The sequence below is a fragment of the Sceloporus occidentalis genome, unplaced genomic scaffold, assembly GCF_023333645.1.
Source record: "Sceloporus occidentalis isolate IW3139 unplaced genomic scaffold, rSceOcc1.0.p SCAF_5, whole genome shotgun sequence".
Classification (NCBI taxonomy): Eukaryota; Metazoa; Chordata; class Lepidosauria; order Squamata; family Phrynosomatidae; genus Sceloporus; species Sceloporus occidentalis.
Genome location: NW_028316985.1, coordinates 43358972 through 43386932, shown reverse-complemented (window position 1 = coordinate 43386932; position 27961 = coordinate 43358972). Strand labels below are relative to the sequence as shown.

The following is a 27961-nucleotide window of genomic DNA, read 5'->3' as shown; positions in this document are numbered from 1 at the left end:
GCCTTCAATTAAGCCAAGTTCTTCTACACAAATTATATTGTGTTTTAATAACTGAATTCACTTTCTATATTCTTTGAAACAGCTGCTGGAAAAAATATGGCTATTAAGAAGCATCTAAAATGCTGATAGAAAGCAAAAACATTGGAAATCATCCCACCTTCACATTGTGCATACTCATGATGTTCCCACAGTCATCCATATACTGCTTTAGATCTTTGTCCTGACAAAACAAAACAAAACAAAAATAATGGTTATCTGTCTTGTTAATTTAATATAATTGGAAAAATAGGTTGCCTTATTAATTTAATACAACGGGGGGAAAGTTGTTTATGTTTATTGTTTAAGGTTACTTTTTTAGAATGTTTATTTCTTTAGAGCAGGGCTGGAAAAAGTGAATTAAACATTTTCAATTTTCTTTTTTTTAGAAAACATTTTATTATTAAAAAAAAGAAAAGCAGAGTTACAAAGAAAAAACACAATACATTCAACAACACATACACCTCTAACGTCTATACATACCTTTCCTAAATAGACACTTATTTACTAAACTAAAACTTTCCCTTCTTTACTGTTTCATTCTCTTCTGACAATTTCTTTTTCTTTTTTGAATTTTCTCCAAATGTCCCCAAATGTCTCCTGCTAAAGGGGAATAGAGGGCAATTTTGCCATGTTTCCCCCCCAGGCCATTTTAGACCCACATTAGGCCTTTTTCCCCCAACAGAAGTATTGACTTCAGAAATGTGGCTTCTTGTATCATGTTTGGTGGCAGTGTAATACAGTTAAAAAATTTGGAAACAGATAAATAAAAACATAATGCTCACACTAAAAAAGAATATTCCACTGAATCCCAAATTGTTTTTGTTAAATATAACAGATGTAATAGCTGACAACTTGGTTCAAGATGAGTTGAGTGTTTTACTATACATGATTACAACTACCCGATTGCTATACGCAAAATATTGGAGATCCCCAACTGTTCCAACATCAGAGGGGTGGAGTGCGAAATTGATTGAACTAGCTATATTAGATAGGATTTCTATGTCGAAAAATGATAGAACTGTACAGTAATATGATGAAAGTGGAAAAAGGTATTTGATCTATGGGAAAATAAGAGTAATAGATAACGTGGTAATAATGGAGATTGTAAGATTGTTTGTTGTTTGTTTTTTCAACTTGTTTTTGTTTTATAGCACTGTTATGTAAATACAATAAAAAAGGAAGTATTGACTTCTTGATAACTTCCTGTTGGAAAAAAAAAGCCTCCCCTGGACCCAAACTGTCCAAAATAGGGCCAAAAACATTATGAAACTGCCCTCATGACCTCTATGTGTGTTGAGATATATAGATAGCCTTGCAAAGTCCCCTCGAGTGGGAATGCACCTTCTAATCCCCAACAACTGCCCACCTCAGTTGGTGGATTGCAGCTGCTATCATTTCTGATCAGTACTCATGTTGACTGGGTCTGATCTGATGGCTGTTCGAAAGCATAAACACATGGCTGGTCACGTATTTCCTAACTGAGGTTTGGACACCTTCTTCAGTGATCCCAGCTCCAGAAGACTCATTACTTTAAGTTAACCTTAAAGCTATGAAAACCAACCATGCTCTTGCCTATAGTTGTTAAAAAGTGTTCCTTGTTGTTTGATAAAGGCATACTATATCAATAATGCCTCTGGCTGTATCTGCACTGCAGAAATAATCCAGTCTGACACCACTTAAATAGTCCTGGCTCAATGCTATGGAATTCTGGGAATTGTAGTTTTGTAAAACAATGAACCTTCTCTGTCAAAGACAGGGGTAGGCAACCTTTTTGAGCCGGGGGCCGGGTTGCTGTCCCTGAGACAACTGGGGGGCCGAAAGGGGGGGGGGGGAGCTTCCACCCTCCGGAGGCGGGGCCGCGTGCCGGGGGTGGAGCTTCCACCCTCCAGGGGCGGGACCGCATGCTGGGGGCGGAGCGTCCACCATCTGGGGTGGGACTGTGTGCCGGGGTGGAGCTTCCACCCTCTGGGGGTGGGGCTGCATGCCAGGGGCGGAGCTTCCACCCTCTGGGGGCAGGGCTTTCTCTGCTCCCTTTCCCAACCTCCCGCTGTCTGAGAGACAGCTAGAAGGGGGGGATTGGGAGAGGGGGTGACAGGCGCGCGCCTGCTCCTCCTGCCCTTCCGTGGACCCCAGCTGCCTCTCAGAGAAGCAGTAAGGGCCCGTGAGAGGCAGGAGCAACAGGAGCGCGGCCCCAGCTCCTGTCCTCGGGGCTTTGCCAGGCCTGAGGTGTCCTCCGAAAGACACCTCAGGGCTGCCAAAGCCCCGTGGGGAGGAGGAGGCGTGTGCCTACCCTCTCCTCCTTCGCCCCTTCTTTCAGCCGAAAGGGCTCCAAGGGGCCCTTTCAGCCGAAGGGGAAGGCCGAAACCACTCTCACTGTTAAAGCAGACCTTTTAGCATTGAAAGCACTGAAAATACACAGAAATGCACTTTGGAAAGTCACACTGTCTCACCTTCAGAAAGAGTGCATGTCCCACAAACTGACATATCACCATCACTACCACTCTCCTTGTAAAAGCACACCTTTCAGCACTGAAAGCACTGAAAATACATAGAAATGCACTTTGGAAAGTCACACCGTCTCACCTTCAGAAAGACTGCATGTCCCACAAACTGACATATCACCATCACTACCACTCTCCTTGTAAAAGCACACCTTTCAGCATTGAAAGCACTGAAAATACACAGAAATGCACTTTGGAAAGTCACACCGTCTCACCTTCAGAAAGACTGCATGTCCCACAAACTGACATATCACCATCACTACCACTCTCCTTGTAAAAGCACACCTTTCAGCATTGAAAGCACTGAAAATACACAGAAATGCACTTTGGAAAGTCACACTGTCTCACCTTCAGAAAGACTGCATGTCCCACAAACTGACATATCACCATCACTACCACTCTCCTTGTAAAAGCACACCTTTCAGCATTGAAAGCACTGAAAATACATAGAAATGCACTTTGGAAAGTCCCACTGTCTCACCTTCAGAAAGACTGCATGTCTTCATCTTCCTCCTCCCTCCCTCCCTCCCTCCTCCTCCTGCTCCTTCCTTCCTTCCTCCTTCTTCCTCCTCTTCTTCCTCCTCCCTCCTTCCCTCCCTCCTCCTCTTGCTCCTTCTCTCCTTCCTTCCTCCTTCTTCCTCCTCTTCTTCATCCTCCCTCCCTCCCCCTCCTCCTGCTCCTTCCTTCCTTCCTCCTTCTTCCTCCTCTTCTTCATCCTCCCTCCCTCCCTCCTCCTCTTGCTCCTTCTCTCCTTCCTTCCTCCTTCCTCCTCTTCTTCATCCTCCCTCCCTCCCTCCTCCTCCTGCTCCTTCCTTCCTTCCTCCTTCTTCCTCCTCTTCTTCATCCTCCCTCCCTCCCTCCCTCCCTCCTCCTCTTGCTCCTTCTCTCCTCCCTCCCTCCTCCTTCCTCCTCTTCTTCATCCTCCCTCCCTCCCTCCCTCCCTCCCTCCTCCTCTTGCTCCTTCCTTCCTTCCTCCTTCTTCCTCCTCTTCTTCATCCTCCCTCCCTCCTCCTCTTGCTCCTTCCCTCCTTTCTTCCTCCTTCTTCCTCCTCTTCTTCATCCTCCCTCCCTCCTCCTCCTTCCTTCCTCCTTCTTCCTCCTCTTCTTCATCCTCCCTCCCTCCCTCCCTACTCCTCTTGCTCCTTCTCTCCTTCCTTCCTCCTCCTTCCTCCTCTTCTTCATCCTCCCTCCCTCCTCCTCTTGCTCCTTCCCTCCTTCCTTCCTCCTTCTTCCTCCTCTTCTTCATCCTCCCTCCCTCCCTCCTCCTCCTGCTCCTTCCTTCCTTCCTCCTTCTTCCTCCTCTTCTTCATCCTCCCTCCCTCCCTCCCTCCTCCTCTTGCTCCTTCTCTCCTTCCTTCCTCCTCCTTCCTCCTCTTCTTCATCCTCCCTCCCTCCCTCCTCCTCTTGCTCCTTCCTTCCTTCCTCCTTCTTCCTCCTCTTCTTCATCCTCCCTCCCTCCTCCTCTTGCTCCTTCCCTCCTTCCTTCCTCCTTCTTCCTCCTCTTCTTCCTCCTCCCTCCCTCCTACTCCTGCTCCTTCCTTCCTTTCTCCTTCTTCCTCCTCTTCTTCCTCCTCCCTCCCTCCTTCCTCCTCTTGCTCCTTCCTTCCTTCCTCCTTCTTCCTCCTCTTCTTCATCCTTCCTCTTCCCTTCCTCCCTCCTCCTCCTCCATTCCTCCTTCTTCCCCAGCGCTTGCCCCCGCCCCCTGGGAGGCCAGAGGCCATCCCAGGGGGTGGGGAAACGGAGCGCTCCGGCGGCCCCAGCGCTTGCCCCCGCCCCCTGGGAGGCCAGAGGCCATCCCAGGGGGCGGGGGGAAGGAGCGCTCCGGCGGCCCCAGCGCTTGCCCCCGCCCCCTGGGAGGCCAGAGGCCATCCCAGGGGGCGGGGGGAAGGACCGCTCCGGCGGCCCCAGCGCTTGCCCCCGCCCCCTGGGGCGGCGGCAATCGGCGGCAGGGTCGGCCAGGGGCCGGTCCTACAGTGCTCGCGGGCCGCATCCGGCCCGCGGGCCGTAGGTTGCCGACCCATGGTCAAAGAGCTTTGTTGCCATAACAAACTACAATTCCCAGGATTCCACAGCTCTGAACCATGGCTGTTAAAGGGGTGTCAAACTGGATTATTTTTGCAGTGTGGATGCAGCCTCTGACAAAGAGGTTCAATTTTATGAAGTCATTTGGCCCCCAGCCAGCTCCCATCTTGCCCTTTGTCTAGCTAGAAGCTTTGTTTAGCAGCATCAGCACTGTGAGGATGGTAAAGGACGGCTGGAGAAACACAGACTTTGGGCATTGGATTGCAACATGTGGCGTAAACAGTGAAATAAAACTTGCACTGGGAAAGAACAGGATTTTTTTCTAGCCAATCCCATTAAAGCTGAGTGTTCCTGCTCTGTCCCCAGAATCTCTTAGTATGGCATAGTGGTTTGAGTATTCGACACAATTCTAGAGACCAGGGTTCAATTCCCAGCTCAGCCATGGAAAGCCACTGGGTGACCTTGGCAAATCACACTTTCTCAGCCTCAGGGGAAGGCAATGGCAAACCTCCTCTGAACAAATCGTGGCAAGAAAACCCCAAGATAGGGTCACATTAGCATCGCCATAAGTTGGAAATGATTTGAAGGCACACAACAACAAAAACACATGAAGAGCAAAACAGAGAACAGAGAAAATTAGATAGGCCTGGCTCACCAGTTATTTCTAACATGTTAAAAAAATATAGATCTGTAAATTTGGCCACCAAAATGGTAATCAAAGGAAAAAGTGGAAGCTGGTGAAAGAAAGAAAAATCCCTGGATGTACTTCAGAAGAAACCTTTGAATGTGTCTATAGAGTAGTTTTTCTTTATGTATACAAGATTTACTTGACCTGGCTGTTTCATTTTACCTGTGATTATAGTTAGTCTCTTTTTTTTGTGGTATTATTTCCATGTTATTTCTGTCTCTGGTACCAAATTTTCTGTTAAAGAAATAACACCCAGGAACACCACCTACTTTGTTAGGTGATGTATAGTTGTACTGAAATCTGAACAATCTTGAATGAACAAAGGACATGGAAAAATCCCACCCCGGCAAATCTGAATCACCAGGGATGACTGAATCCCAGTTCTTGCTCTACTCTTTTGTTTCTCCTACTTGTTCCAAGTTGCAAGCATTGTCAATTTTCCATGTTTTATCACAAACAGCTGGCATTTCTTGTTCTCATCATTAGCAGTGAAGCAGCAAAGGCTGCCTTTTAGTAGGTCTTCACTATGTACTTATTGTACAAAGACAAGACTAATTGTCCAACCCTTTAATATGGCAGAACTACAACACTTTAGTTCGCTGTCACACATGCCTTATTGGCCATCAAACCTGAATGGATTGGCCACAAAATTATTTTTCCACTGCCAGCACAATGTAAGCCAGGTCAGCCTATAAATAGTCCAGGTTCATGCTGGAACGACACTGTTCTTTTTTCTAATTGGTGCCAGCACAAAAAGTATCACAGGTAGGTGATACAACAGCAGCAATCCCACAAAACACGAGCATCAGGTATCTTATAATAATTGCACAGAATTGGAAAAATTAGGCCTCATCTAGGGTGTCACACAAGTCTCTCTCTTTCTCTCTCTCAATTTGTCATACTGTGACAAAAATGTACAGAATCATAATGGACCGAATCACAACATGTATCCAGTCCAGGGGAAATGCAAGAAGAAAAATACATTAAGTCTAACACGTGGAAAACAACTATTTATCTAGTACAGAGTCTCTTATCATCACAGCTCACTAGATAATTTGAAAGAAATTCTGACAAGAGAAAGCCTCCAACATTACCACCCCCCACTCCACTGCATTCATACCCACTATCACATTATCAATGCGCTTCTCTGCTTTACACAAACAAGAGTTTAAACATTCAAGTCAAGATGTTGGGGGGGGGGGGGGGCAAATGAAAGAAAGCTGCACACAACTTACCAGATATTCAAAGACCAGAGTTAATGATTTGTCTGTATGGACAATATCATGTAACGTTACAATATTTGCATGTTTTAGATCTTTTAACAATGACACTGCAAAAGGAAAAGAGCAGACGTTAGTATAAGACAGGTAAGTGAATGAGAAAATCTAACTGCATTATTATGACAAATGGATAGTGGACTAAAAATAGTTCTATCGGGAAAGAAATTTTATTATTTTTCCTGGCCATTCATTTAGCTCACGCATTACAGAACCAGAAAGAAATATGATGATGTCTTTAGCTGAAACCAGCATTCAAAATTGTTAGTTTTCAGCAAATTTCTACCTTCTCTAGACTGTGTGTCAAGTATATTTCTGAGTTTTCATAATAGAAGTGTATTCCTATTTATACTGAGAAGATCAGGAGAAAGCACATGACTGCTAAGGTATGTGTGGGAAGGAGCAGAGATCGAATATACTGTAAAAATTAATTGTTAAGCTACATATTGCAAAAGAAACCAAGGGGAAAATATAATTTGGTTCTGATTTATTGGTATAGCAAGGTAATGCCCTATTTTATTATGGGAAAGTTATGCTTCAGAAGAATTGTTTCTCTTGTCAAGTAAGGAAATACAGTTTGACATAAGCAAGTAAGAAGACAGTCTGCATGTGCTTCCTTATTTATTATTGCTGGGTGGGATGAAAGTCATTTCAGAAATTTTATCTGGTAAAGGTATCATTAGGGGTTGGAATCCTCATACATGTTTATTTGATCCAGAGGGACTGTCCCACTAAGGCATCTTCTACTTAAACTTTAAATAAACCATAAATATTCTCTATAGCTCAAGATAGATATATCTCCTGACAATAGGAAAGTGACAAGCACAAGGAAAAAACCCAAAGGAGGACATGAAAAAAATAATCAATACTTAATCCCTTATATGTTAGATCAGGGCAGGAAGGCTTAAGACTTGTTCTTTACTGGAATCCAAAATCCACCCAAAGCAATATCATTTAGGGGGTCATTTCGTTGTTCGTTTTATTCTAATGGGAGTAAGAAACCCCTGCTGATCTACAGGAAGTTACTGAGAAATATAACAGATCTAAATCTGACATACATGCCTGCCATGTTAGGCCACAGGCTTCAAAATGGAAGCAGGATTTATATGCCTCCCATACCTTCTGACAAGCAGATGCAAAAACTGAACCAAGAGACCTCATGGCCAATTCCAAAAGTCAGTGTTAAAGCTTGGGGTAGTAATAAGGAAGTCTAAATCTAACAGTTAGATCTTAAATGCTCTAAAGGCACCAGCTTGATCTTGGAAACTAAGCAGGGTTAGCCTTGGTTAGTACTTGTATGGGAGACCACCAATGAATACCAGGTTCAATAGGTTATACTTCAGAAGAAAGAACTGGCAACACCATCTCTGAGTATTCTTTAACTAAAAACCACCCCAAAACCCTATGAAAAATTCATGGTGTCGCCATAAGTCAAGGAGACTTGAAGGCACACACACACACACAAATCAATTCTTGGGGCCAAACAGAATACATCCATTAAGTTAATAGGAATTTGGAAGTGCATACTTGTATAAATTCCATTGACTCAATTGGACCTCTCTAACCAGAATTAATAACTAGGTTTAAGCTTCAGACATTAGCTGCATTTAAATTTAAATAAAAATTAGGGCAATGAAGTTTCAACTGACACAGTGTTTGGAATGAAGATAAGATTTGCTTACCTTCTCTAATGGCTGTGCATGGTGCCCCTTCTTCATGCTCTAACCTGATTTCTTTTAAAGCTACCAGGTTTTCTGTCAGCTTGCTTCTTCCTTTATATACTGTTGCATAGGTGCCCTAGGTAGCAAGAGGAAAAGGAAAAATTACTCTCAAGTTTTATTCTAACTGTAGTGAAAAAAGCACAGCAGACTTCTACCGGTCTAATAACAATTACTTATAACCAAATCCAAAAACAGACATTTAAAATGCTGTAAAGGGGTCTGAGGCAAAATGAGATTTTGTTTTTGCAGGACTTGAAATTGTATTTGTTAATATATTGCATCTTTGTTAGAAATCAACACTCATAATTTCAAAGGTTCATCTACGCAAGTATAGGTACACATGATACACGTATAGAACTCTTAAGTAATCCTGTGCTCTGGTTTATAGACGTTTGGGAAAGTATTTCACACCAAGTACAGAGCACTGGTCTATTTACCTCAGAACTATCTCAGAACAGTCTATTTATCTCAGAACAGGATTTTAAATCCTTGAGGTTGGTTTTAGACCCACACTTGATTCAAAGCTTCCCAATGACAGCAATTAGAACTGTCCAAAGAGTTTTTATTTGAGGGCAGTATGTAAACACAGTTGGGTGTATAAATAAATAAATGAATGGCTTCCTTGTTTGTACAAAACCATAAGCTATTTTTAAATATATACATCCACATCACATTCAGATGTGCTAAGAAGGGAGAAGGGAATCACTCACATATAGGGTAACAAGGCTCTTTCTTATTTAAGTTTTTTTTCCCAGCCAAAATATGCTCATCCAAATGCAGCCATTAACTGTTCTTACAGTCAGTGTTAAAGCAAGATTTAAAACAATTTTTATCACTAGTTTCATACAGGGTTAAATCAGACTTGTGGTTAACCCTGATGCCAAACTAATACGTAACCACGATTAGCCCAGTGGAGGGAAGTGAAACTCTAAAAACAAAAGATGAGAAGATGAATTGATCACATCAAGAGGTGCATGTCACAGGATTGTTTCACCACAGTGAAGAGATTTGAAGCATTACCAAGATCCTACCTAAAAAAATCTTCCTTTTGTCATGACTCATTTTATGCCAGAACAAGGGGGGGAGGGGACACACAATTTTTCTGTTGACTAACATACTTGAATAAAAATCCAAAATATGAGCCAAAAATCTATGACACACATGTTGTGTTGTTTTGTGTGCCTTCAAGTCTTTTCTGACTTATGATGATCCTAAGGTGACCTTATCACAAGGCCCCCTGGGGCTGAGAGTGTGACTCACCCAAGGTCACTGAGTGGGTTTCTATGGCCAAATGGGGAATTGAACCTTAATCTCCAGAGTTGTGGTCCTATTCTCAGACCACTTCACCACATTGGCTCTTCAATTCTAAGTTACTTCATTTAAAAATAAAAAATACTCCCTTTCAAGGAACTCAAACCATCTTATTTTTCATCTAGAAAAGCTGCATTAGATCACTCACACTCTAAATCACAATATTACAAGCAATGGTGTAAATTCCAGAGATACGAATATCAATTTATATAAGAATTCCATATTTTGTAGGGCAGTGTCTGTGATGTATAAGCAGCCATATAATATTTGAATATGCTAAAGATGATTCCCAATTAGATGTCTTGATTGAAACAGGCAGCTTTCATTCATGCTTCCATGTGTTATCAAGCAGTCGTCACTGTAACCACTGCTGAAAAAGAGAGAAGCTATATCCAGGGAAATCTTACATTTTTAGTAAACATCATGATCTTATTAGCTCTCCTTATCCCTTATATAGAGCACAATTAAGGATATTAAAAGTTAATAAAAATAATGAATATATTTTTTGTCTCAGACCTTGCTATTCTCAATTGGTTGACCAAGTCATTGTTTTATCACTCTAATAGGTAAATGTTAGTATATCAATAATAAAGATCCAAAATAGCACACGTACCTCACCAAGCTTTTCCAATTTGATGTAAGTTTCCATTTTTCCGAATCCAATTTCAGACTGCAATAAAAAAAAAATAGGAGATTCACTTAAAGATTCTGTGATATGCAAGATATTTGCAAAGACTAGATCATCTGCTTGAAAAAAGGGACACTGCCTTGGTCCAGGCCTTGGAGGTAGAGAGGAACTGCTGGACCTCTTACCCTTTCCCTCCACCACTCCCTCCTCCTTCTGTATCATGTCTTTTTAGATTGTAAGCCCGAGGGCAGGGAATCGTCTAACTAAAAGATTGTATGTACAGCGCTGTGTAAATTTACAGCGCTTCATAAATAAAGGTTAATAATAATAATAATAATAATATCCCTGAAACAACCTTGGAAACTCAGAAACAGCTTTTTGATGGTGTAATAGAGGGAATATTACTTATAATTATAACAAAACATGCAGTCCATGAAGGTAATTTCTTCAAACAATGGAGTGCAAGTGGTTCTGAAGGAGAGGCAGGGACAGGAAAACCACATTATTCAACCATTGTAAATCCTTGTCTTTGTTTCCTTCTCTCAGTTTTTTTTTTTTTTTTAATGGGGATAGATGCTATTTGGCTATGAATGACTAGAGGAAAGTAGAGGATACAAAATATGTTTGTTTTTTTAATGGATTTTAATGGATTCTTCCCCAACCAATGGTGCTACCTTTCCATGGTGATGGGATTGTGTGCTCGTGTGAGCCAAGAGGCTATGATGACCGAAACAGTGCTTATGGCAGAAAGGCTTTTGCTGAGAAGCCAGACTAAATGTGCCAAACTGGTACTAGGCAGCAGCGGTAGTGGAGTGTGTGTGACACTGGCTGAGGATCTCTCAGAAACAATGGCAATGGCACCATAGCTAACACTTGTTAGTGTGGCGTCAAAAAATGTATGGTAAATCCCTTTTGTATGCCTTTTGCCATGTAAGTCCTATGTGGAGACAATTTAAAATGAAACAAGAGATAATGCCAGAAGATGAAACTCCCAGGTCGCATGGCACTCAACCGCTTACTGGGCTACAGCAGAGGACAAATATGAGAAGCACTGTGGCTTTTGATCTAGCTGGACTCAAGCCAAAATGTTGTTCAGCAATTGGCGTATTCAGAGGTGAAAAGAAAGTCTGAAGCTACACATATCACAGGAACATGGAACATGAGAAGCCTGAATCAGGGGAAGCTAGACATAATAAAACAAGAAATGGAAAATATAAACATTGCAACATCAGGGACTGCAGTAACCAGGACCACTGCATTAATTTCCCATGAAAGCAAAGTGATGCTCAAAATTCGACAACCAAGACTTTTACCACATACAGAGTGAGACATGCCAGATATCCAAGAGGGGTTCAGGAAAGGAAGAGGTACTGGGGATTACATTGCAAATATACATTGGATAACAGAGCACACCAAAGAATTGCAGAAGAAAATCAGTCTGTGCTTCATACATTATAGAAAAGCCTATGATTGTGTAGATCATGAAAAACTATGGATCACTCTTAAAGAAATGGGTGTGCTACAGCATTTGATTGCCCTGATGTGTAACTGGTATTCAGGACAAGAGACTACATTGGAACAGAATATGGAGAAATGGAATGGTTTCCAATTGGCAAGAGGATCATACAAGGCTGAATTTTATCACCCTGTCTGTTAAATCAGCATGATGAACATATCATATGTAAAGCAGGATTAGACTCAAAGGAAGGAGGTGTGAAAATAGGAAGAAAGAACACCAACCATTTAAGATATAAAGATGACATCATACTAGTACATACTGGGTACCAGCAGAAAATCGCAAAGACTTGGAATGATTATCGTGGAGAGTCAAGGAAGAAAGGGTAAAGACAGGTTTACAGTTGAACATTAAGGAAACAAAAAATATGAACCACAGGTCAGATTCACACTACGATATATAAACCAGTCTGGAACCCGATTTAAAGGTTGTTCATACATGCGCTGATTACCTCTGACATAATCGGTGGGGAGGGGGTGGCGCAAAACCCACTTAAACTGATGTTTTTGAATCTGAAACATTTACCACTTCTTTTCAAAAGCACCAGATTTTTTTGATTGAGCCACCAATGGGAACATGCTATCGATCCCATTCGGAGCATCCTGCCGCCACCTTCGCTCTTCCTCCTCTTCCTTCCTCTTCCTCTCGCCCCCACTGCCACGTCCCCCTACTGCCTCTTCCTCCTTCCTCCTCTTCTTCCTACGTCCTCTTCCTCTCGCCCCCACCACCTCATCCTCCTTCTTCCTCTTCCTCTCGCCTCCGCTTCCATGTCCTCCTTTTCCTCTTACCCCCCCACCACCACCACACTGCCACTCTTGAATCTCCATGGCATTTTATTCCTATTGCCATTGTACCCTAAAGTGTGTACAACAACAGGGATAAAATGCCATGGAGGGATTTGAGCGTGGCAAGCATAGCAGGAACTTCAATTCAGAATGGCATCACTGAGGAGACCCAGATTTTCTCAGTACAAAAAGGTAAGTGTGAATGAGCCTACAGATGATTTATGCAACTTTAAAGCAAATGATGAAAACATTGAAATAGTTCAAGATTTTCCATACCTTGGCCCATTCATTAATCATAAAGGAGACTGCAGTTAAGAAATCAGAATAGGATTTGGAAGGGCAGCTATGAAAGAAGATCCTCAACTGTAAAACTATATTACTGATTACAGAAATTAGAATTGTCTGTGCCGTCCGATATCCCATTTCTATGTATGGTTATGAAAGTGGACTATGAAGAAAGCTGATAGGAAGAAAATCAACTCATTTTAAAGGTGGTGCTGTAAGAGTTCTATGGATACCACGGATGGCTAAAAATTCAAATGAATGTGTCCTAGGGCAAATCAAGCATGAACCCTCGAAGTCTCCTTTTAACAACACCATAGCTTTTTCCATTCTATTGGTTTTTTTCTTTGCCTGTTCCTTGTAAATTTGTAAAACCAAAGAGGTACTACGGTATATGGTTCCAGTGTTCCTGACACTTAAACAATAATACTGTTTTGTAAAAAGCTAATAAATTTTGTAATTATTTTTTAAATAAACATTGCCTTTAGAATGTCAAACATACTACTTGTATAACAAATCAAGTTATACATCATGCATTTTATGTCCCTAAAGTAACAAAATTACTTTCAATCTGTAAAGAATGCAAACAATGAAGTTTTTCAATTTCCATTTTCCCTAGAAAAAAACGTTCCCTTCACAGCTTCAAAATTTCTCGGAATTTTACAACTCTAATGAAGAAATACTAACTCATTTATCTTCAGTAATTTTGGATATTGCTTCTCTTTATATGTCAGCTGCTATGTACCCAAAACAAACAAAAGTTGTGTTGGCTCAAAAACTTCATAAATGCTTTGGGTATCTAGTTCTATACTGATGACAATAATAATAATAATAATAATAATAATAATAATAATAATAATAATAATAATAATAATAATAGAACTGTAGCTCCTTTCCTATTTCTTCACAAATTACAGCAGACACATAGCAGTTTGTTGAAAGAAGAACCACTACCTTATTTTAGGGTAAAGTTTCCAGAATTCTGTTCTGAAAGATGCCATTTTATCAGTGCTTATGTTTCCAGCACAATCCTGTACAATCCTAAACAGATATTTTATTTATTTATTTTGGCTTCCATAGCAGTACCTTACACTTGCTTATACTCAACTGCACTTCCCATTTTGATGCCCATTCCCAGAGTTGAGAGAGTTGTAAATAAAACTTATAATTTTATCATATAAATAAATAAATAAAACATGGCCTGGGTCCAGACTACTTGAGGGAACGCCTCCCCTTATACAATCCTTCCCGTACACTCAGGTCCTCTGGGAGGAACCTACTACAGCCGAAGAAAACCAGGCTGGTAGCAACTTCTGAGAGGATCTTTTCAGCTGCTGCTCTGAAAATGTGGAACGACCTGCCAGAGGAGATCCACCAAATTACAACCTTAGAGGCCTTTAAAAGGCGATAAAGACAGATCTCTTTCGGCGAGCCTTCCCAGACTAACCTCCAAAATGAGAACCTGAACTGCTCACCTACCCACTGTCTCTCCCTATGACCACTCCTGTAAATATTTTTCCATGCTCCTAATTTTGGCTGCAATCTCTATGCAACTGGGTGTAATGTGTGACTCTGTTACTGTTATTATATATTATGATGTTTTATTTGTATTTTAGCAGAAGGAGGTAGGGCTAGGGGATTTGGATCATGTTACTACTCTTTTTAAATGTTATACTGGACTGTTGTTACCCGCCTAGATCCTTGAAAGGGAAAGGTGGGATATATTATTATTATTATTATTATTATTATTATTATTATTATTATTTATAGGTGTGTGTGTGTGTGTGTGTGTGTGTGAATACCACTTCTCAAAAATCCATTTAAAAATCATAGATGTAGTAGTCACAGGTGTTTGAGGAAGCAGACTGCTGTGCTGGGTTCAGATCTGTGCCAGCATCTGTCACATTCAGTTCTGGACTTTCTTTTTTCAGTAAAGGATTAGCCCTTGTAAAGTATGACAGATGAAAGTACCCGTGTACTGATACAGACCATTCTTTCTTGAACAGCCAATCCTCACATATTGGGGTTCACCAGGTCAAAAGATGCAGCGTTCAATCAAGTTTGAGTCTTTGTATATCACTTCTCTCAAGGAAAGCACAGTTGCTGAAGTAGTGGGATTAGGAAGGAATGGTTTATGTTCCTTCCAATGGTAAAGTCTCATTGCATATGCTACTCAGTGTATGGAGCAAGGCAACAACTATGAATGTAGAGTATTTTAATGGCTATAGACATTTATTTTCTGCCTTCCTATGATAAAATCAAACCAAAGGTGACATACAAACAAAAAAGCAAATCACAAATAATAATAATAATAATAATAATAATAATAATGTGAATAAAAGAACAGCAGTAAAAACTGAATAATCAAAACTGTATCAGCAAGTGCCAACTAAAAACAATCCTCAGAAATTCTAAACAATGTCCATGTGAACAGAAAAGGTTTAGAATTAGGTAAACAAAGGGTCAGACAAAATTGTTCTGAGAGCCTGATCCATCTGTTTAAGCTAAACAAAGAAAGAAGAATACCATCATCAGTTCTTTGTATGCTCCCAAGTCCTATCACTCCCCCAAATGATCTTCAACTAATTCTCAAGGGAAAAATCTTGTGGTGGGATATACATAATGCAACTGAGGGTGGCACGCTGGCAGGCACTTTGACCAGTGGGACTGGTCTGTCAAAGTATCTTCAGGTTTTTGCCAATCTTAGTAACAACATGTCAGTCAGATAGAGTTGTGACTTATCATGGAAGTCCCTGAATCAGAATAGCAGTTTCTGCTTCTTAACAAAGACATGAGCCCTGAGGATATATGCTGAAATTGGCCAAAGACTGGCCTGAGGATGGCAGCTTGCACTCATGTGAGCATGGGAAATGTTTATGCTGACAGGCTGTTACATGCCTGGTACACACATCTGTTTTTAACCTCTGACATGTCAGAAGCTGGGAGTGCATTTGTAGCATCTGTTACCAGACTATATTGTCAAAAGCAAAAATAGCAGAAAGTAAGTACCAGAACCAAGTTTTCCATGCTGCAAGAGAACATGTTATTCTTCTTTGCAAGGAAGCATTTTGTACTGAATATATTTTTATATATTCACTTTTCAGTTCTGAAAAGTTATTATTACAAAACACCCTCTTTGAAAGATAAGAACAAAATGACACTCAAGGAAAATTTTTCTGCCACAAAATAAATGTCAGAAATTATCTTAAAGACTCAGTGATTGATGAAACTGTCACAGCAAATATCCAAAACTATTTTGCCTTCTTGACTGGTTACCAGCAGGGTTGTCAGGTGTGATGGATCGCCTACTCACGCTGACCCTGCAGTTCCAATCCCATCTTTCACATTGCCCTTTTACCCTCACAATACTTCCCTGGATGTGGTACCCAGGTCTCAAGGTGACCACTATCCTAGACTAGTGGATGTGTTGGCTGTTGGGTTCAAAGTGGTAAATAGTGGCCAGCCCTCCTTAACACATGTAAAGTAAAAAAATTCAGACAGAGATGGAAAATATAAGAACACCTCTGTTTCAAACAAAGGAACATTTCTCCCTAAACAATCTCCACCTTCTCAGCTCCCTAAATTCAGATCTACATTGCTCTTTTCCTAAGTGGCCTATCTTTATTTCTGACTGGCTCTGTCTTGCTTTACAACTGCCCCTAATTAACTTCTCAAGGGTAAAAAGGTGGAGAAAAACTGCTTTAAGATATATAACCCCCCCCCCCCCATACCATAGTACCCACCACTACATTTCATGAGTTGTGATTGGCTGGCTCCAACCAGGCTTGCCCAGCTTCTTGCTTCACACAATGCCCACAATCTCAGAAGCACCACAAACAACAGATTGACACCTTGCCTTGTATCTTGTCTGGCAGATGGCACAAAGTTGTGCCTAGTGATAATATTTAAAATTAGGAATTTTGTAAGTTCTTTGGCATCATTTTGCTTTGCTCCATCCTTTATATGCTTTGTTATATTACCCTACATTTTCCTTGACTTCTCCATGGGTCATTTCAAAAGCCATAATTTTGGCCCCCAAAATCTGCCCTCAACTTATACATGAGGTCAACTGATAGTCGAGTATATATGGTATACACGAGGTTGACTTATATATCAGTATATATGATAATTACATTCATTAGAAATCACTACTTTTTCCACTGTAGTCCTTTAAAGCAGTTTCCTAGAAACAAGAATGTCTTGAGATGAAATGAGATACAACCTACCCACAAGCACACTATACAAGGTTTATTTGATCACGCTGATACAGGAGCAAACTGTATATCCCTTCCAAACAAAACAAACTTTTGCTGTGAAAAGGACCTCAATGGAATTCTCAAGCTATTGGTTTTGCTTGTAAACAACATCCCAGTGGTTGTAACCAGATATATTTACTTTCTGTTCTTTCTCAAACAAGAAAACTCCAAGGCAGCTCACAAAGATGACATGAAAGCTACCACCTGGAAATCAACAGCAACAGTCAAACACACTCTTTACATCTCTCAGCACAAAGGCACAAATCAGTAATTAAAAAAACACCACCTAACAGTCTGACTTTTAATGGATCAGTTATGTAATTAAATGCATTTAATTGCACAGATTGCAGCATATGCACTAAAACACTTCCATTCAGACCTGTTTACAGTCTTCATCGTGCCCTTTTATGTTGAGGATAAATTTTCAATTATATTTTGGGGATAACTTTTAATTAAACAAGACCCATCTCACACTGCTAAAAGAAAGCCATCTTTTCTATTTTGTTTCCTATAAAGTTAATCAAATCAGGCCCCACCTGGAATATTGTGTCCAGTTCTGGGCACCACAATTCAAAAAGGAGCGTGTCCAGAGGAGGGCGACTAAAATGGTGAAAGGTCTGGAAACCGTGCCCTATGAGGAACGACTCAGGGAGCTGGGGATGTTTAGCTTGGAGAAGAGAAGGTTAAGAGGTGATATGATAGCCCTGTTTAAATATTTGAAAGGATGTCATATTGAGGAGGGAGCAAGCTTGTTTTCTGCTGCTCCAGAGAACAGGACCCGGAACAATGGATGCAAGCTACAGGAAAAGAGATTCCACCTCAATATTAGGAAGAACTTCCTGACAGTAAGGGCTGTTCAACAGTGGAACACACTCCCTCGGAGTGTAGTGGAGTCTCCTTCCTTGGAGGTCTCTTAAGCAGAGGATGGATGGCCATCTGTTGGGGATGCTTTGATTTGGATTTCCTGCATGGCAGGGGGTTGGACTGGATGGCATGTGCAGTCTCTTCCAACTCTATGATTCTATGATTCTAAGTAAGAAATATAGAATTATTTTCTGCTGCAACATAGCATGGCCAGCATGATTTCCAAACATGAAAATTCGTAAAAGTCCATGGCCATTATGATTCCCAATCATGAAAATTAGTTTAGAAATCCAAGGAACAATTTTCATTCTCTACTCAGAATGCCTTATGGAAATAAAAACCACATCGTTTTTTACCCTGATGTGAACTGTCACCTTCAGTAGTCTGTGGCTTTTATTGTTACAAGGAAAGCCACAGTACTTACAAGACTGAAAAGTAAATAGTTGTACTTCACATTATATGGCATGGGTGCCCAACTTGAAAGGAGGTAAGGGCTGAAATTCTGGTGTGTTACAGACCGCCACTTTGTGGCGGTCTGCTGGCACTGCTGTTTGCTCTGCGAGGGAGCCGCAGCAGCCAAACCGCGTGACTCCTGCGCAGAGCAAAAAAGAAGCTCCAAAATGGAGCTTCTTCCTGCGGCACAGTTATGACGCCGCGAGGCGCCAATGGCGCACTCGCAATGTCATAAGCGCCGTGCGACGTGCGGACATACAGCGTCCGCTACGTCAATATGGCGGCGGCCGTGTGGAATGGCCGCCGCCATATTGTACATATTCACTACGTACTAGGGTTAGGGGGATGCGGAAGCACCGCCCCTTCCTAACCCTAATACATAGTGAATACGTACAAAATGGCGGTTTGTAACCCGCCTCAGATAGGTAAAGTTGTTCAGGCCGTCAATAGGTTTAGGTGAAATGTAGAACATTTGGATGAAATGTAGGACATTCAAGAAAAGTGGCTGACATGACCCAATAAAAGCTGGAAGCATATAAATGTAAAACCATACTTCTTAGCCATGATCAAAATGGAGGACATTGTGGAATCCTTCCTCCTGAAGGCTGAGATGGGGGACATGTCCAGGAAAAGGAGGGAAAGTCTGGTCACCCTACCAAGGGGCAAGGTGTCCCCTTCCTCTCTCCTTTCTTTCTTTTCTTTCGTCTTTCTTTCCTTCCTTACTTTCCCTGCTTCCTTCTTTCCTCCCTCCCTCCTTTCTTTTTTCCTTCTTTTCTCCCTCCCTCCCTCCCTCCCTTCTTTATTTCCTTGCGTCTTGCTTCCCTCCCTCCCTCCCTCCCTCCCTCCCTCCCTTTTCTTGCTTTTCCCCCTCCCTTCTTCCTTTCCTCCTTTCCCTGCTTCCTTCTTTCCTCCCTCCCTCCCTCCTTTTCTTTCTTTTTTCTCCCTCCCTCCCTCCCTCCCTTTTCTTTCTTTCTTTCTTTTCTTTTCTTTCCTCCCTTCCTTCTTTCTTCCTTTCCCTGTTTCCTTCTTTCCTCCCTCCCTTTTCTTTCTTTTTAGCCCCGGGCCTCCAGTAATCCTTTGGTGGGCTGCATCCGGCCCCCAGGCCTTATCTTGGGCACCCCTGTTATATGGGAAAGCTGACTAGTGCATGCACATCAAAGTTATACTGGTGTTTCTTGTAGCAAATTAATAATGGTGACTGTCATATATATGTTTTTAAAAGGCTGCAACACCTTGAGGTCTCTTCCAACTCTACTATTCTATGATTCTATGAGAGATGTTTCAGATGCATATGCAAAGTTGTTAAAGACATACATACAACAGTGCCACTTGACAGATCTGAGATGGGAAAATCAGGGAAAAACCAGTGGACACACTTGAGGAAGCTGGGTGTGGTTCACAAAAACTCATGCTATAATATTTATGTTAATCTTAACAGTGCCACAGGGCTCTTTGATATTTTAGCTACAAGAGACCAACATTACTACTATTTTTGAAACCTCTCTCTCTGTGTGTAGTAGTTGGATTTGCTGTTCAAAGCTGCCTGAACTATAGTCTAGAAAGATTCATTACTGAGTTCCTCTCTTATGCACACAGAGGCAAACCAATTTGGCATTCAGATGAGGTTTCTCTGTGTGCTTTACATTGCAGACAGGCTCTTCTTGAAACTTTTTTTTTTTTTTTGGGGGGGGGGGGTACCTTTGACCAGCAAAAGATGGAACTGCTTCTGGCAATCCCTAACCCAGTCCCTTATGTACACACAAGACCAGCTAGCTGCAAAGAGCTGTGAAACCTGGTGGAACCAGTTTTCAAGTAATGTGGAGGTCTACAGGGAAAGGGTTGAAAGTTCTGTGACATGAGCAGTCGGACACTGGCGTGATGTTCTGACCTTTCCTTGTGGCTTGTATGACCAATTAATCAGAAAGCAAATTTTAATCTCAGATTAAGCTCTCTCTAAGAGATTCACATTTTATCAGATCTTTCAGTATGATGACATGAATGCAATGAAAAGAATTTTGATTTTAATCTTGCATAAAGACAGACAACCAGTGGTGTTTCAATTAACTTGTTTGAGAGATGTTTTCATACATATACAGAATTTATAACCAGGGCATTTCATAACTTGGATTTCTTGAGGAAACAAGAGAAACCTCAGCTATGGATTGAGATTATGGCTGAAGTCTAATAACAGGAAACACTGAGGACAGACAAAGCTTTGAAATCCTGAGTGTAAAGAAGTGCATACAAATAGCGAGAGACAAATGATGGTAGTAATGTACTATTTACAGGACTGCTCTGATCTGACATCCATCTAATTCAGTCTTCCCCAATATTATGCCTTCCAGGTGTGTTGACTGCAGCTCCCACAACCCCTCAGAGCATAGCTGGCTGGTAAATTCTGAGAACTGCAGTCCAACATATCTAAAGGGCACCAGGGTAGGGAAGGATGATCTAGTCCATCAGCAGCCAGCCAAATGCCGTTGGCAAGCGTATAGGGGTGGGAGGAAGTCAAAAGCTGTCCCCTGCTGTCAATTCCCAGAGTGTGCTACTTGGAGGTAAACTACTTTTGATCATAGAGATTACATTAGCTGTCATAGCTAAAAATCATTTATGACTCTGTCCTTCACAGCTTTGGTCCTATCTACTGCATCTCTGGATAGTCAGTTCCACAAGTTGATTACTGGTTGTGAACGTACTTCTTTCCATTACTCTTGAATTTAACGCTACAGTAATAATAAATGAGCACAAATTTAACATCAGAGCTGGCAATATTATGTTTAATAAACAGCAGGGGAATATTTCAGTCTTGCAGAACACTTTGTAACTGAAAAGCACTTCAAAGAGAGGTTATAATGTGAAACCAATGAATTATAACTATTAAGAGATTCAGTTCTCAGTTCTATCACCTGTGGCTTTAATCTGGACAAGGTTCCTTTCCTTCTTGCTTTCTTTTTTAAAATCAACTACATGTGATAATCACAACACCAATGCTAGGCAATTTACATTATAATCCATTATAAAACCAGGCGGTTTATATTATAATCCAACAACCATTTTGTGAATGGACATTATTAACTAGGGACAGTTGTCAGTGGTATGTTTTGCATTTTACTTTCCTTTGACTGCACTTATTTGCAATCTAGTGGTCACACACACACACACACACACACACACACACACACACAAATGCCAAGGCGTGGGTGGGAACGCGGTACAGTACAGGTACTTGGTTTTTTTACCAACTATTTTCCTAATATCTTTCAATATTAGTTACTTCTTTCCATAGTAACATCTCATTGAACTGAAAGTTTTCCACACACAAAAAAAGCAATTTCCTGGATAATTTGTAGCTATTTTAGACCAGCTGTGTATATGTTAGGTCATTGTTTCTCATAATTTCATTGTTCAACCTTTGTAAGAAGGCTGAAGTTAATTTACAACCTTAACAATAAGGTAATATTATTCCATAAAAGTGCTTTCATCTGTTTTGTCAGACTACTATAAAATAGTGTCTTCATCTTTCAGGAAATTTGTACAGTTGAGGATGGAAGCTGGCAAAATCATTTACTCAGTAAGCCAAGTGGATTCTTAAACTAGAACTGGTATTACAAGGGGCATTACAAATTTAAAATATCCATTAAAAAGTGGATGAAAGTCCTATACAGATGGGCCCAAAAGGCCAGCCTGTGGGAGGAGTCAGGGCACAGCATCCTGATGATGCATGCCCTAACTCCTCTCCCAGGGCGTCATGATGCTGCACACCATTCCAGACAATGCACGGTATCATGGTGCGCCTCCGGCGCTGTGTCCAGATAACGCAGTGAAAAAGGGATGCCATATAGCCACGCCCTGGCAGCTATGATGCTCTTTGGAGGGTGCAAAAAGGAGTGCTTTTTGCAGCTCCTTTTTGCGCCCTCCAGAGGCCAGATTGGGGCTGCGGCATGAGGTTGCCACGGCTCTGATCCAGCCAGGAAAGGGGTGGCCTCCCGACACCCTTTAGGGGGCAGCCTGTCGAGCCCCTTAGTCCTCCCATCAAATTATATCAGAGTAATGAGACCTCCTACTTTAAGGATGAGTTAAAAAATAATGAAACAAATTGGAAAAAAAGAATGTCATACCTTCAAATAAGTAGCAATTTTCTGTATGTGTTTATATGGATGTGTGCGTGTGTATATATGTGTGTGTGTGCGCGCACACACACACCAACTAAATTGCCTTGGCAAAAGCCTTCATGAGCCAAAATCCCCATTTTGTAGAAGCACAAAAGTTCATCTATAGTAAGTGGACAGGCATATTGAGTAGAGCGAGGAAGAAAATTTGGAAGGAGAAAGCAGTGGTGGAGGAGAATTTGTTTTTCTAGGAATTGAGTCCAAAAGGTCATGCAGTTTCAAGATAGCAGAGGATGTGTCAATACATGATGTAGAACAGAAACAAGTACAAGATATAATCAAATTAATTATGTCACAATGCAAACTCAGGTGCTACAAGATATTTTGTTGTTTTTGCTGTAACATTCATACTCCTCTGACAGCTGAACTGTAATGCAAATATTACCTATGCATGTGAGCACTCAGCTTATCTGTCAACTCTAAAGGGGATGGGAGAGAGAGAGAGAGAAACATACCAGTGATGCTCTACGAGATCGCCGACTCATTGGTTGGTCAAATGGTGGACTATTTATCTGCAGCTTTTCAAGATATCCATCAGGTATTCTGATGTCTGCAGGCAGTGACAAACGTTTGTTCAGGTCCTGAAGGAGTAAACCACAACTGTTACATGGGTTCAGCCAACTCAAATGTACAGTTAATTAAAAGAATATTTCAATAATGAAAAAAACCCAGCTGTTTATAAATGAGCAGCTTGTAATTAAAATTTGTGCCATAGATCAGTTTGCTATTGGACAAAATCTTTTAAAAATGGTGAGAGACGGTTGGTTTTTCTGACATGAAAAAAATTGTTTGCTTGTTTGTTTTTACAAAAAATTCTTACGGTTTTTTGATGTCAAACAATCAGTGTCAGTGTATTTATGAGGCTTACATAACAGGTTTGTTAGTAGATATTCCATATGTAAATGGTTTTTTTGTATACCTAACTCAGCAGTGTCAAGAAAAAGAAAGAAAGAAAATGGAGCCAGGGAATACGTAAACTGCTTAGGAAGCAGTAGCAAAACAAATTATGATGCAACCAGACAAATCAAACAGAAAGCGAAAGAAGACAGAACGAACCAGAAAACTGAGCAGAGTAATCAGAGGAAGGAACTGGCAAAACCACCTCTGAGTATTCCTATGAAACCTATGGGTCACCATAGGTTGACAGGAGACTTGAAGGCACATATACACACAAGCATTAATGATATAGATGGATTTCATGTAGCAGAAAAAAAGATGAATTATTAAACACCCTGCAAAGAGACCAGAAGCCTAAGATAATTGCTCCAAGTTCCCAAACCCTCCTTAGTATAGTAGCTTTGAAGCACATAATAAATCATGCTGACAAGCATTTAATTATTTGAGTCTTTCTGCATATTTCTTATGGTCACAGGCCCCCATATGAAGGGGGAATAAATGGGATGCAACATCCACATGCCAATGTCATCAAAACCTCATAATATCACCAATAAGGGGCAGAGGGCAAGGGAGAGGAAGGAGGAGATTGTGTTTTCAGAGTTTGTGTATGTCAGTTTGATTGCCCAAATAATCTATTATAGGTTAAACGAAAGTGATTTGTTCTCCTGTATAAGTATCAGCCTGAATCAACCATCTCACTGGCTTGAACAAGCATCAGGAAGACATTATGTCAGTAACAGCCACAAGCTGCTTGCTAATAAGTTACAGCACTGCTGATCAGTGAAGAGCACTTAATATGGCTTGTTTGCTCATCATGTCATCCACTGTACAGTTTAATTTGCTGATAAGCTGAGCCTAAAGCCCTTACAAATAAACATACAACTTACATACTATTTAACTGAATCTTTCAAATATCAAGAAACCTCCACATATAATCATGTCAAACACGGGTGCATATCTGCCTATATCTGTATTATATAAGGCTTTATTGCATCAGCTCCCCTCTCCCCCCAAAAAACCCTTTCCTCCTTGGAAACTGTCTTATCATATCGGATTTTTGAAAAATGACAGAACTGGAACACTTGCAGCCAAGGGGATACATAGTTTGAAGAATCTTCAAATTGAATATTTCCAAATAAGAAGAACAATGTTCAGAACTTCCACATAATGCTGCTGTTCTGTATTCCATTCAGTCAGCTAGCCAGTTACATCTTATTTCCTTATATTCTCATTTCTTCTCCCATCTGGATTTCCACCCCACAAAGTCAGCCAGCATTCTGTGTCTACTGAGGATATTCAGTCCACACTGAATATCACTGGAAAATAGGAAGGTTTCCCTCTTTAAAGTTTCCCCCTTTATGAGAAAAAAATATTTCTCATACTTCTGAAAATCCTGGTTTCCCCAAGGCTGCTTCTACTTCTCATCTCAGGCAATACTGGTACCATTTTAACTGTATAAAAGAAGAGATTCATCAAATATTGGAAACAGTGATTTCTGTTAAGTGCATCATTTTATAGTCTTTTTAAATTAATCAATTATATTACCCAATTTTGGGGGTGTGAGTTTCGTAAGTGTTTATACTGGAATGACCTCCCCCACCCCCATAACTCACTTTTATGCATACAAATGAGAGTTGGCCCCTATCCATTGTGCACCCCAGTAAATCTACCTAATGCTCACTTCAAAGTATAGAAATACCATGGACAAAACACAAGAGAGATATTGTAGAAAACACCTGATGAAAATATATTATTCTATTTAGAATTATATGTTTTGTTTTTTTAAAAAAACTGTTTATATTTTGTTGTGGTGATAATGAGTTGGAGCCAAAAAGCTGTGAGGAGAAGGGCATGTTATCTCTAGTACTCCTTCAAAAATGATTGCTCAAGAAGAGCTCACACAACTGGCTGCCTCTACATCTCATGATAAGCCATGGTTTATGATAGGAATGAGTTGCAGCCAGAGGTTTTCAGGAGGCGCTTTGACAGCTTTTATTTCTAGTTTTAGACAACTGCAATTTGTTATGTCATCTGGTACAAAGCAACAAACTGTGATCAATGCTGACTGGCAGTAAAAGAGGGCAACTCCACCAGGGCCTGAAGCCTCCCTCAGCAGGCAGCAGCACCATCTTCACAGTGACCCAGAGGTGAAATGGCAACACTTCTGATTCTGGCTAATTTTATATCATTTTTCTTCTTTGCGAAGCAATTTATGGGGAAGTGAGGAAACAACGCAACCACTACTTTTAAGTGCAGTTTTATAGTGGTCTAGGTTTTTTAAAAATTGGGGTGGGGGCTTTGGGGGTACCCTGGTGGCATGGGCCAATGCAAAAGGAGTTGGGGGCTGTATGAGCCCCAGGATTCACAAGGTTTAAAATAGGCCAACATGAAGCATGGAATATCCAGCTTGCAAATTTATACTAATCACCATTAGACTCTAGTATATTGGTTCTTAAACTTTTTTGGGTTATTGCCTCCTTTCCTCTTTGATGACAAGCCTATTTTCCCCTCACCAACACATATTTCTTGATATTAGTTCTATTTCTACTGCACGTTCAAAACAGACTATTTCAGTCACTGCTTCTTTTGCCACCTGGCCACCCTGGGAGCAGCAACCAAGTAGCTGGCTGAGCAGAGACCGAGAAACCTCTTGTCTGTGCCAGCCTTGCAGAAGAAGTGTAACAAAGGGGCATGGTGGGTGCAAGCCACATTAGGTGACACTGTATGTGGGCTGATGCCACGGCCATCACCCTAGCAACACCACTGATGCTCCCTAAATGTCTGGAGGAAATGGGACATAGCATCAGAGAACCTTGTAAGACACATGGAGCTCAGCAGAAGAGGTGTGGCCAGAACGGAGGGCAAACAAGGCCTCTCATTTCTCTGCCCACTGAGCTTCAAACACCCTCTGGGAGAAGAGGAGGAGACAGGGCAGGACTTTCCAGGCTCCTCCATCCTCCTGGTATGGACTGGTCCCAAGTGTGAGAAACAGAGAAGCAGGCAGGAGAATCAGGGAGCCAGTGAGTGTGAGGAAGGCTGCTGTGGCTCATTGACACAAGAGCCTCCAGCTTTGGGATGGAGGAAGAATCCAGGTGAGGCTCACCCACCCAACTTCTTTTCTTGGATGGCAGCACAATGGATCTTTTTTTATCCCACCACTGCCGCCAACTATGTGAAAATGATGGCCACTATCCCACCAAGTCTTCACTGTGAGACTCGAACCCAGGGCTCGCTTAAGTGTCTCCTGCATGACAACTCTCTTTAGATGTCAGCACTCTGGGCTTCAATCTCCTCCCCCCCCCCCCCCAAGCTTGGCACCAACTATTCTTTGACTGCCACACACCCACTATCTAATGTGCCCCAAGCCTAAAAGACTTTGTAGCATTTTTAATATATTTCTGAAATCACTTCAGACAGCTGCTTGCTGAAACAAAGGAAGACATTTATTTGCAAGTCATGCTGAATACAGTATCTCTTTTAGTGGATGGTGTTCACAAAAGATACGGTGTATAAATACTTTATTAGTTACACAGTTTAACAGTTTCTTTAGCTTGTTTTTGTAATTTTTTCTCTGTAGCTTTATATATGTTTCCTTATAGACTAGGTTCTCACAGATCGTTTATTAAACTTCTGTTTACCTGTGACTCCACCAGTCACCAAGCACTACAGGATGCTACAACAATTTAATTAAGGACACTGTTCATCCCCTTCTTGGGAACCTAAAACCCTTTCTAACTGCCCTCACAGCAGACTAACTTAACTTCAATGGCTATTCACTCCTCAGGGCATACTAAACACCAACTACTTCCAAACCTGCTCCTCCCTCTTATATACTCACTCTTGGGAGCATCCCCCATCTTATCCTGGCTTTGCTCTTATTGCCTTGTGCCAAGGCTCTAATCTCCCTGTTGTCTCCACACCAGGATTTCTTCCTCCTCTTAACTCCTGAGAAAGAAGGCTGTTAGAATAGGAAACAACAGCCTCCAGCTTCAGGAGTGGGGTGCAGGAAGAATCCAGGAATTCTGCTTCAGGAGTCAGTCTGCCCCAAAATGGCACCACTTCAAACCAAAGTAACAATGCCATGCACCCAAGTCATGCAAGAATTTCCCAACTATCACTACTACTGAAAGATGTGTCTAAGGGACTGAGCTCATATGGAGAGGTGAAGAGCAGGAGACACCACCACACAAAGCGATCAGCTCAGCTATGCGGTGGTATAAAGGAACCCTGAAAATAAGTTTCATCCAACGCTCATCCCCACAATGGTCCTAAAGGCAGCTGTCTTTCTTGCACATCAGTACTTTGACTGAAAGACCCCTTGCTGTTCCCTTTCCTCCTCACTGTCCCCTGATTCCCCCTTTCCCCCCTCACCCACCCAGATCTTTCCACCACCTCCAGGGAGCCATAGTGCCCACTTTGGAAATCTAGCACATCTGGTTTAGACAAGACAGAAAACTGTGTTGTAACTAAAGTGGAAGTGCATGCTCTCAAGGTAAGGTAGAGAGGGGAGCATGGGTACCCAAGGCTTGCTAAGGCTCATTCTCTTCACAGT

At 41.5% G+C, this 27961-nt stretch overlaps 1 protein-coding gene across 2 annotated transcripts in view; it reads right to left on the bottom strand.

The window, feature by feature from the left end:
- The window catches only part of LOC149312079 (cyclin-dependent kinase 17), a 108800-nt gene that overhangs the window by 14938 nt on the left and 65901 nt on the right, over positions 1 to 27961 (bottom strand). For both annotated transcript variants that reach the window (XM_089523920.1, XM_089523922.1), the window contains exons 5-9: positions 22968 to 23093; positions 10173 to 10229; positions 8210 to 8324; positions 6486 to 6580; positions 158 to 220 (exon numbers count right to left, since the gene is read on the bottom strand). In XM_089523920.1, coding sequence (XP_089380046.1) covers positions 158 to 220; positions 6486 to 6580; positions 8210 to 8324; positions 10173 to 10229; positions 22968 to 23093 — 456 coding nt within the window. The remainder of the gene's footprint in view (positions 1 to 157; positions 221 to 6485; positions 6581 to 8209; positions 8325 to 10172; positions 10230 to 22967; positions 23094 to 27961) is intronic.